Here is a 12,119-nt window from a genome sequence, read left to right on the forward strand (position 1 = left end):
TTTTTTCTTAATAACTCGCAACAAGCAAGATATGAAATGAGGCATATCTTTCAGTAGTTGTTAACAATTTTTATGACTGAGAAAATTGACACTTTTGGAGCAATTTTGCAGGAAGGTATGGGCTTTACCCCACCCAGCTGTGCACGTCACTATAAATAATAACACATTTTATTCAATTCCAAAAAAGCCGTTTTTAATATATATATATATATATATGTGTGTATCATAAAATAACATTTTTATATTAAAAACACCTTTTTTAGTCTTTGACATTGGTATTGTTAAATTCAAAATATACAGAATGCACAATGGTTATTCTTCAGTAAATGTTATATCTAGGACTTAAAAAGAACGAGCCTAAAATCTTAATATTAAAATAATTTAGAATCTTTTATATCATTAAATGCCTAAATGTTTAATATTTATATCACCCATTCTATTGTTACTTCAACATTCATAATATCGTCTTAACAAACAGATAACTTGTATGACTTTAATGAGAAGTCAAGAATGATAGACAACTGAAATGCAGTCCTGTCGGGGGTATTCCTGTAAAGGAAATTTCGTGGTACCTTTCTTGCCCGAGCTAAATGTACACAAATGATAAATATTATAAATAATAAATAGCATTATTATTATTTGGTTGAATTTTTGTGTTGCACTGTTTAATATTATCTAATAAGTTTAGTTGACGTTAAATGAACAACACACTTCTCACATATATTATTATCAATTTGTTTTATTAAATAATCAAATTTTAATGATTTCTTACACTTAGTGCTCCCTTCAATGTTCTTTTAGTTTTACCTATAAAACAGCATATCTGTGGTTTTATCCATTTACGTCATGAGTATACTTTGTCCTTAAAACGTTAAAGCTCAGTACGCATGCGTGACGCGCGTATTTCAAACGCACTTAAGAAATTGAGGCTGAATATTTATAATGACGTTGGTATTATATTTCAATCAGTAAGAGGAGGTCTTAATTTTAGGCTTTAGGTAATATTAATTAAAGGTATAAAAATGTCCGAAAATCCATCAGAATGGGAGATGAGCAAAGAAAATATACAGCCTTTACGACAAGGAAGGAAAATGACGAATTTACGAGCTGCTTTAGCTCCACGAGCCGAAGAACAATTGCTTCAACAACGGCAGTAAGTGTAATATAGTCAAGTAACGTCTCAATATAGGCTTAACTTAGGTGCCTCTATTAGTATTAGTGCTACTGACAGTGTTATTGTTTCTTGTGTATAACTTTTAACTAACTTAGTTACTGGATGAACCAACGCAACAGGCCCACATGTTGTTCATCATTATTGTTTCAGTGTTAATCAAAGCTTTAATTTATTTTGAAATGTTCATGAATGATTCAAACTGTTTTTATTTAATTTTATTAAATAACCGATTTTGCTTATAATCTTATTATCAACAACAATACCAATTACCGAATTAGTACTTGAATTACTATCACAGTATTACTACTACTAGTATTAGTATCGACAATGACAATATAAAATAGAATCCAGAACTACACAAATACTATAATTAACACACACACACCTGCAGTTTGCAGTGCCTCTGGGGGCATTAATAAGGGGCAATACAGTATTTAATATCTGACAGTCCATGAACATTTTCGATAAAGGTAAATTTGGCTGCTCTCTATTGCTGGGCTTTGGTTGCTAGACTAATGATGGTCATCTCCCACAGTACTAACTCTAGTAAACAACTGTTTCCTCCATCATATACCATATATATTAAAAACACAAAATACATGAAGTAAGCTAGTTTGGTTAATCATAATAAAATTTCCACAACGGTGTGAAATTTAGTCTTAAAACCTGCTTCTTACATAAAGGAATCTTCGGTAACTGTTAATTAGTTACAAGTCTATCTCGTACTCATTACATAATCACTGACTATCAGATATCTTTTGAAATGTGAGTATATGGTTATAGTTTTTTATATGATATCTTGATTTCTTGCATTATTAATGTTTTTATCTGATTTAGTTTTATTTGGTAAATTGCTTAATCTTTCACATGTTTGTTCATTAACACTTACTATGACTTAGATTTGATCTTTTGACACATTGATTTTGTGTGTTACTGTTCTGTAATTCCTTTTAAACTTGTACTGACTCCCTAAAACACTGAGAGAATTGGAAGGGTCTTTACTATAAACTAAAGCATTTAATATAAATTTAACTTGGATATGGATGACAAGGAATTTATATTGTACTGTTATGTTTCACTTAAGACAATAGGTGCATGTTTTTGACCAAAAGTGTGTTTTATACTAACAAGCAACATAAAGGACAAGACAAGGAAGATCTAATAATGAAAATAAAGATACTTGAGTAACAGAACAAAAAAAAAAGTATTAAGCACTGAGTGTAACCCTTTTTTACAAATTTATCATGGTCACAAAGTTTACTAACTTTACTCGGAAATCTGTTTTTCTTTTCCGTCATTCATCTTTAAGGTGTTTAGTGGTTCAGTTCATGTTCTTGTTGTCCTTTATTCCCAAGAATAAATTTCTGGAACACATTCTATATTAAAATTTATTGAGACAATCTTTTGTACTTGCAGTTTATACTGTCGGCTTGCATATTTCATTTTCTAGATCTATCTTATCTTCTTTGAAATCTGAGATTTTGGAGTTTTTAGAATTATTTACCTGTTTATGTGTTGTTATTTTTAAATGGGTATCTGAACCTGTGAAGGTTGAATTTGTTTCAGGCTGGTTTTATTGGTCTGAATGGCAGTCTTGGTTGTCCTTGTGTTCTTGGGATATACAAAATTATGCTAAGAAAAGTATTTTTATTATCTGGGAATTATGGATGATCCAGATGGAGCATATAGTTTTCTGTTTCATCATTGTTCTTGATTTTGAAAGATTCTGTTTAATATATTTGTGAATAGTACATTTTGAGTTATGTTTGGCCTTGGTTTGGAGATTAAGATATACATTGATAGTATGTTACTTGCTATATTTTCTCAGTATTATATTTAAGAGAAAGTATGTGAATTATGTCACATATTTTGTTCAAGGATATTACACATTTGTAGACATGTTGCAATTAGTGTTTTGCTATGTTTTTCTTTTAGGATATTTGAAGCTGAGTTAAGAACATATCAAGGAGATGATCCTTTAGATATTTGGTATAGGTAAGTATACATAATTAACTTATTTGTGTGTTCATACAAGATGAAGCAATTTGGATAATGTTAAAATTGTGTAGGTCAAATAACATACTGCTTTGGTAAAAAATAAATTTTATTTTTAGGAGAGCATACTACCTGTTCTCCCAAAAATAATCACTTCATTATGCTTATAAAACGTTTTTTTTTATTAATTTAAATTAAATTATTAATTTAATTTAAACTATTAATTTTGTATTACTGCTAACAAATCAAAGTGAAAAAAATATTTACAGTCAACAGCATGTGATAAGTAGAGGGAAAAAGTAAAATAATAAGCTTGTTAACTGTAACGATTGTTAGATTCTAGTGTAATAGATAATTTTCTTCAATATTGATTATAATTTGACTTTCTCCAACCACACCATTTGAAGAAAGGGAAAACTTTGATTCGTGTATTAATGTTAAAATACAAGCTATGGACAATCGATGACTGATAGTATTCATCTGGCAACTTGCTGAGTTTAGTGTCACAGTTAAAGGTCGGTAAGAGCCCTAATGAAATGGTTAGTCAGTAATAACTATACATGTTTGATCTGTAACTTGCATGGTGTGCATGTAAATACTGCAACTTGTATAGTAAATAGGAGCTAAGCTTTCTTTATAAATTGTGCAAAATTTATAATCTCTGCCTACAAAGTATTTGAAAAATATGGTAAATTGTTATAACTTGTAAAGTATTCATTTATAGTCTGTTTTTGTGAGATGTTTATGTAGGAAATATAACCTATATAAATGCTCTTTTTTTTTTTTTTCCATGTAAAGTCCTTTTTTCTTTTTTTTTTCTTTTACAGATATGTTAAATGGATAGAACAAAATTACCCAAAAGGAGGATATGATGCAAACTTGCCTTTGTTAGTAGAACGCTGCCTAAGTGTTTTCAAGGATGCTAACCATTACTATAATGATAAACGTTTTGTAGAAATATGGTTAAAATATGTAAGTTGCATTTGTTTTGTGAGTTTGTTTCTGGTAATAATGTTTAAAAATTATCTTAAGCTTTAAATAAGTTTGGCTGATTGATGTAGTCAGTATGTTTAGAGTTAAAAAAGAAAGTGCTCTTTTATCTTTTTTCCTGAACATAAATAAAGTCACTGGAACATACTGCTCTTGAACTATAGAAGTCTCAAAGAGATCATTCAATTCAGAATAGGAAGATTATGGAGAATCAGATTTTATAGAATCGGTTTAGTATTCAATATTCAGTATTTTCGATAAATCCATAATTTTACAGCATAAGTTTAGATGATATTTCTATATTTTATAATTGTAGGTAGGACTAGATTAGAACTAACTGTACAATGTTTCGCTGGATTTCTTAAGTTTACAATAAACTGCCAAATTTTGTATCTTAAAAATATCAATAGCATTTTTCATATTATATGGTTCTAATTTTGGAAAATGAAATCTTATGTTTTTTGTTTTTTTTAATGTGGAAATGTGATTTGGTTGAACACTCATTTACAGGAAATATTATTAAGTTATTATTCTTCAAAATGGTATTAATATTAAATTAGCTTTGAAAATTAAGTTTCTAGAAATAGATGCTGTATAAGTACTTAATATACCAAGATTTGGACAGATTTGTTCAAGTAAAAATAATACTTTATAATGGATTGTCTGTCTGGACAAAATTAAATGAGAATATTTTGGTATGAATACAAATTTTACATTTTTATCAAGTTAATGAAAATATTCTTTAAGGTGCGATTCTGTTTAGTTACTAGCCTAAACATATTCTAGAAAGTACTTAATTTTTGTGTTTTGATTTAATTACAGTTGAAGTGCAACTCCATTTAATATATGTACCAATTCTACTTTATTAGTGTTAATATTTTGAAATATTCTTAAATCTGATAAATGTTGAATAATGTAAGTGTAGCAGATGATGGTTGAATTGACTGTTTAACAAGACAAGTGTGCGTGTGTGTACTAAACATAAAATTACCACACTGATGAAATGTTTATCTTTTACAGGTGAATCAGTGTGACAACAAGTTGGAACTTTACAACTTCATGTTCACTCACAAAATTGGCTGTAAACTGGCCGTGTTTTACGAAAACTGGGCTTACCAGCTGGAGTTGCAAGAAAACTTTAGGCGAGCTGATTCTGTTCTCACTGAAGGAATTCAATCTGGAGCTGATCCTCAAGAAACATTACTTTCAGCTCAAAAGTAACTGTCTTTTCTACTTTTATTCTTCAGTGGGGTGTAATAGCAATTGAAAGTAATTTTCCCTCTGAAGAATTGTAATAGAAAATCTTTATTATAACCTCCAAGCAATTAAGAACAACTGTTTATTTACTATTGAAAGAAACCTTATATTATAGTAACTAAAACAAGTTTTAGTTTTACTCAAGTAGATTATCAGTAGCTAATATAAGGATTAATTTTTGGTTTTAGTTTTTTTGGTAATTATAATTGTAGGTACTGAACAACCCGTTTTTACTTTAGAATTAATTAAATCTTAATACTGATAATACAGGCCCTGAGTTGCCATTGGAGCTGTCAGTGATCTTATTCATAGTGAGATGGAGACGTGTGTATAATCGGTTCAGTGGTGTTCCTGGACATTCTGGAGAGAATTTGAATCACTTTTTCCTGTGTTGTCTTTTCAGGAGGCCATGTTGGGATAAGCTGCCTCAGACTTTTTTTTGTCAGTTTGTCCATCGAGTGTATGATGTTTTGGGTCTTTCCCCAGTTGCTTTTGAGTCTGCACCTTACTTGATGGCTGAAAGGCCTGGGAGGAAATGCGTAGTTTTTACTGAATCCACTGACATTGTGGTTCGTGCAGTGAGGTTTACTGCGCAGTTACGTGAAAGGGCTGCTATGCCTTATATTCCACGGTTGTTGCAACTGTGTGATTTTAGTCTACCACCACCACCAGGTGGAAGCATATTCCAACTCTTAAAGAATATATTGGCTCCTGGTCATTAGAGGTTCTATAGTGGAGTTTGTAGTTAACCTGAATAGATCACTGTCCCCTGGTTGGGCAGTGGTAAGTATATGGACTTACAACTGAAGTCCAACACGTTGTTTTCCTAAAACTAAACTTTTTTTTTTGAAGACTCTGATCACAGTTCATTGAAGACGAGCTAGAACCATTGTTAGCATGCACATTGGTTCTATTGTCAGCTTCTACATTCATTCCTGTTGTTGGATTTTTGACTTTCATTGGCTCCTACAGAGGATCATAATTCCACCCTTATTGGAATGTCCCGACATCAACCTCTTGGTTCATTGGTACCGAGAATAGATTCTGTCCATATCCAGGGGTTCCGCTGCTCAATCGGAATGCCGCTAGCTGTGTCAGTGACTGTTGTATGCCTTTAGGGTCTGTGTGGGCTTAGCTCTGAGAATTTTTGGACATGTGGTAAACCTTAACCATGGATCCATGATTATTTAGATTATTTTGAATTTAATGTAATTAAATCAGTAAAACTAAATGTAATTTATTTTGAATGTAATACCTAAATCTTATTTGTAAGAAAGGTATTACTGATTACTTTAATTTCAGAAAAAATTACTTAGTTATATTTACTTAAAGCAATAGAATTAATATGGCATATGTTACAAACTGTTTGGAAACCAAACCATTGTCTTTTGTTCACCAAATGAAATAATTTATGCTGTATAGTGTATTATTCAGCAAAAGTAGATTTAGCATCTTTAATATTTACCATATGTTTTTTTCTTTATGAAGATTTGTTCATATATTACCTTTATCTTTAAAAATGAGTACACTAAATTGGGTTGACACAATTATTTTTCTTGGTAAAATGCAAGTAAATGGGGTTAGTGTAATTGATTACTAATTAATCAGAACATTCCTAAAGAAAATGAATTAAATTTGGTCTTGCTATACCTGTAGGATTCCTTTTGTTGAAGTTGTTATGGTTCAATTTACTTTTCTATAATATTTGAAAAATGTTTCTGAAAATAAACTTGTGGAACAATAAATCCTACAGACAGTTGCAGATGAAAATTGGAAAGTTGATAATGGAAGGAGTAGAAACAAATGATATGGATAATTTTGGAACAGAGGTTGAGAGGACTGCTCTAGGTGCATTAAGGCCAAAAGGGAAGAAACAAACTGTGGGGGTTAACAGAGTTGGACCAGCTAGGATTGGTAAGTTGATATTAAGATTCATATCATAAGTTAATGTGTGTACCTTCAGTTACATCTGAAAGAAAATTTGATTGTTTAAGTAATATTCCTAAATTGACCACTTTTAGAAAGTTTACATTACAAAGCCTTTCAATTCAAAGTTCTATTAGATTATAAACTGTTTAGGTCAATGTAGTGTAAATATAGTAATTTGACAGTAATTTATACTTTTTGTGGGAAAATTATTAAGTAGGTGGAGCTCCTATAGGTATGATTAATGGGAAGTTTAGAAGTCTTGAGAACAAATCACAGATGTGGATATTTGTTTGTAGAGTCTGTAGATTTTTTTCTTTTGAAAATGTTTTGTTTAACTCAGATCTGTTTGAAAAGTAAAGGAACTTTTTTTTTCTGTGTCACTGTTAGGTGAGCTTACTTAAGTTTCGTGAGTACTGATTATGCGAAGTTAACTACAGTAAAATTAAAAAAAAAAATTGTGTATGTAAAAAAACCTTTTTCCCACAACTCCATATATCAATTTGTTTCTTAAATATGCAGTTTTTTTGCATAAATGTGTTCCCCATATATCGGTATAAACCTTTAAAGCTTAGTAATGCTGCTCATTTTCTATAGTATAGTTAGTATAGAAAAAAATTCTCTAAACTTGTGTTAAAAGATTAATTTGGACACTAGATCATGTGGATGGTCTGCCAGGACAGGAAAGAAATCCTTCAGTATTGTCTAAGAACAATGGTGTTGCCAAAAAACCCTTTAAAGTATACAATGATGAAAATGATGTTGCTGTTTGTGATCTACCACTGAAGACAAAAAGTAGTTGTCATTTTACAAAGCATTCTGAGGCTTCCAAAGAAAATGAGAAAAAGCCTGGAAAGTGGACTAAGGCCAAGGTAGGTGTACTCTTCAGAATAGTTTTAATGTTTAAAAATTACTAATCTATTGAATTTTTTAAAATTTCAATCATGGAATAGTTTTTTTGTTTTTTTTATGAAATTGACAAAGATGTTTATAATCCCCCCCCCCCCACCTTATATTACAATCAGACCTAAACATGGTTATTGCTTTGGATCTTTAACTTAAATTTAAATATTCTCAATTATAGTGGTGGTAACAAGTTTGTCTTTAAACTATTGGCCAATACAGATTTTATTTTCTAATGATAGCTTCCACAAAAAACAACTTCAACTGTACCATTCTCCTCTCTTGGAGCAGTGCAGCCACCATTCATTGTCCATGAAGATGAGGATGTTTCACAACCTACTATGTAAGTTACATATCTGTTACTTTTGTGTGCAGTGGAAAAACCATCTTATTTTTCTAGTAGAAATTGGTTTATTCAATTTTTCATGTGAACATAATGATATAATACAATTGAAGGATAGACAGCTGGTTTGAACTGAAAACACTTGGCTTGAACCTTGAATAGTCTTCTAGAAGAGGTTCAAGAAAAACTGAATGAAAACTACAGTTATCTTTGTTAAGCATTTAGTTTCTATAAATTTGCTTTTTTTTTCTTCTTCCCTAAGGCCTCGGTAGATGTTATGAACTAGAACAGTAGTAAACTGCATATTTACTTGCATTGCAGTACTTTATAATCATACTTTACTGTTATTATTACTTTAGTCTTTTGTACAAGTATTTACTGTTTAGTGTGGCTGTTTTACTCACAATCTTTATTAGAAAATTAATGTTGGAAAGGTAAAAAGAAAAGAAATTCTGAAACTTGTGTTTACTCACTGTATGCTTTTTATTAATTTTAATCATTAGCTAATTATTTTTAATTTTTTTCAATAGAACTCCAAGAAAGTTACCTCCTGGAAGCCATGTCCTTAGGTAAAATATTTCTTTTCCATTAATGCATAATTTATAATAGTAGTCAATAATAAAATGTATAACGTTAGAATAGCAGAACTTTCTTCGGGCAGTTTTATTTATTTAGTTGATGTGTATTTGGGTATGCTTTATTTCAGTGTATAATATAATGTGATGCTTTAATGTATTTGGTTTTAGAACATTAACATCATTCATAATGCTTACTGCAGTAACACTAGTGTACAAGAAGAACAACATTAATTTTTGGTATTTTGAACACCTGGGAAGGTTAATATATGTATGGAGACATTTTCACAACATATACAGAAATTGAATTGAAATCTGATCTGATTTGAGCTTAAGTGTGTGTGTGTGTGTGTGTGTGTTTAGGTTGTATATAATAGTGAAGGTTCTGACAACATTAATGTTATTTATCTGTATGTTTATAGTGCCAAGAAATGTCTAGACAGTCCTCCAGTTGCCATTTTTGAACCCCCTGATCCTACTAAAATACCCAAGTATGACAAAATGAAAGTTTATGGAGGTGGTAGAGAATTCCAGTTTGAAGAAATTCGTGCTGCAAAGTATTTTGCTAAGAAAAAGGAACAGCAAGGTAAGATTTTATTTGTAGATAACTTTTTTACGTTCTTAATCTCCTCCCAAGACAAATTGTGCTTAATTCTGATCATAATTTATGAAATGTTTATTGTATAAATTAAATACTATTCCAAACGTTTTTGCAGAGGTATGTACAAAGATTTGTCAGTTTTTAAAGATATGCAGTGCTGACTGGAGTTATTTGGACATATTGAAATAACCTAAATTTTTTTTTTTCTTTTTCTCTCTCTCTCGACATATTTATTTACTTATTTTTTCTCATTGTTTCATTTATAGTTGTGATAAATATTCAGTATTTCAATTTTTTTTAAATTTTATCATTCTTTTCACTTGACTTTTGTGATAGAGACAGATAAGTTAGATGATTATTATAATGTTACAACCTTCTTTATTATCAACAAATTTTAAATATTTAGCAACTGCCTAGTACAGTGTGGCACTTGAGGAGAAAGATTTCTGTGTATTCATCATGAAGATTGCCAAAATCATCTGTTTGGTACCACCTAACATGCATGTAACAAAAACAACAAAAAAAAATTATTGTTACACTTAAGTTTTCACTATTGTAATATCTTGATAAATATATAAGAAACAATGAAACGATTAAAAAATTTTTTTTTTCTCCAATTTTCATATCTGTTAAGTATAACGACTTGTACAAGTAAAAGATGGAACTGTGGAATATTTTGGAAGAAAGTGATAGTAATGTGAAGTAAATTTGTTAAAATTATCTAATACTAAATATATATAGTAGCATCTTTTCTGTTTTACTGCAAAAAAGTGACTTCTGATATAACTTAATTATATTAATTACATTTATACGTCAACAGTCTAATTCAAAATCTAAATAACTTACTGCATCTATGCTAATGTACCTGCAGAAAAAGAGAAAACAAAAAAACTAGAAGAACAAGTGCTGTTATTACAAGAGGAAATGAAGAAGATGTGGAATTGTTTCCAAGGAGGAAAGCAAACTGAAAGGCACGTATGAAGTCATTTTCACCAACTTGAACAAATAAAAGAAATTTCTGAATAGCAGTATTATTTAGCTGTGGTGAGGGGGTGGGGTGGAGTGTATGGAAGAACTATTTTTGTGAAGAAGACAAATATAAAAGCCTATATAACCAACATTTTATGCATCTCTGTGAATCAAAATATTAGTTGAGTGTCTGAATTTCTCAAAAGCTTGATGAATGTCAAATGTGTAATAATTTATTGTCTGTTTTATTGTTCGCATGACACTCGAACAAAACATGCTAAAAGTTAAACATAACATATTCTTTACATTTTATTTCATGTATACTATTCAAATTTTGACCAATTGGAGTCTTGTTAGTAAATTCTCCCAGGCTTAACAACATGTTTTTTGTGTGAATGTATTTCATGCAAAAAAGAAATCGCTGAAAATTTGAATGCTAGTTTACTATAAAGACTGAATTTTAAAAATGAAAAATCTTATTTAGTGGGATAATGTAGCAAGGCATAGAAAAGTTGATAGTTAAGCTTAAAACAAATTCAGGTGGGACTAATTCAGTAAAGAACAAAGAAAAAATCAAGTTTATCGTTTGGACTAAACCACAAGTGATGAAGTCAAAACTGAGAAAATTGATTAAAAGTTTGATTTACTAAAAATAGCTTTATGCATGATATACATCAAAACTATGCTTCTCAGGGTTGCTATATAATTTTGACATTTTACAGTAAGTTAGTTATTATTTAAAGGCATTGTATATGTCAAATACATTAATTGCAGAGATTCTAATTTTAAAACTTTTTGGGAAAGGATGACCTCCCTAGCATTATACTCAATGTATTGGACTTTTCTCTCTTTCCCTGTTCTCATCCTGTATTGGATATAAATGTGTATCTTATTACTAAATATTTTTACTGAAAATAAACATTGCCATCACAAAAATCAGCAAGTATTGCAACTTGTAATGTGTATTCAACACTACTACTACTACTATTATTATTACTAAAAAATGTGAAGTAGTTTTCAGAAAAATTGCAAATCTGAGTTTTTTTTGTTTTGTTTTAAGTGCAAAGATACAAACTAAATTATCTATGCTGTGTCCTTCATGTGTATCTAATTTAAATTTTTTAGAATTATAAGCTTTCAACCTTACTGCTGATGGGTTTTCTACATTATGTCCACTGTTGGAATGAAACCCGAGATATTTAGCAGTGTAAATTGTAAACTTGCCGTTGACCCATGAAGTGGACATAAATCTAAGACTGCCATTATCCTGATAAATGATGTTGGGAAAGAATAAATTGTAGTTGTTAAAGTAATTAGAAGTTTGGGTAGTGCCAGGTGTAATTTATCCTTACTTTGACTTGTAAAAAGAAGATTGGGGGGGGGGTC

At 30.2% G+C, this 12,119-nt stretch overlaps 1 protein-coding gene across 2 annotated transcripts in view; it reads left to right on the top strand.

Annotated features, from left to right (window-relative positions):
* Positions 1-939: 939 nt before the first annotated feature.
* LOC106459731 (mitotic checkpoint serine/threonine-protein kinase BUB1-like) overlaps positions 940-12,119 on the top strand; it is a 31,432-nt gene continuing 20,252 nt past the window's right edge. Inside the window, exons 1-10 of one of the 2 annotated variants that reach the window (XM_022386270.1) lie at positions 940-1,153; positions 3,110-3,169; positions 3,997-4,141; positions 5,180-5,376; positions 7,170-7,330; positions 8,000-8,214; positions 8,488-8,588; positions 9,119-9,157; positions 9,586-9,749; positions 10,636-10,735. In XM_022386270.1, coding sequence (XP_022241978.1) covers positions 1,023-1,153; positions 3,110-3,169; positions 3,997-4,141; positions 5,180-5,376; positions 7,170-7,330; positions 8,000-8,214; positions 8,488-8,588; positions 9,119-9,157; positions 9,586-9,749; positions 10,636-10,735 — 1,313 coding nt within the window. In that variant the 5' untranslated portion in view covers positions 940-1,022. Of the gene's footprint in view, positions 1,154-1,761; positions 1,940-3,109; positions 3,170-3,996; positions 4,142-5,179; positions 5,377-7,169; positions 7,331-7,999; positions 8,215-8,487; positions 8,589-9,118; positions 9,158-9,585; positions 9,750-10,635; positions 10,736-12,119 lie in introns of those variants that run through there. The other variant, XM_022386271.1, reaches the window with a different exon arrangement.

This window comes from Limulus polyphemus, unplaced genomic scaffold (genome assembly GCF_000517525.1).
Source record: "Limulus polyphemus unplaced genomic scaffold, Limulus_polyphemus-2.1.2 Scaffold655, whole genome shotgun sequence".
Taxonomy (NCBI): domain Eukaryota; kingdom Metazoa; phylum Arthropoda; class Merostomata; order Xiphosura; family Limulidae; genus Limulus; species Limulus polyphemus.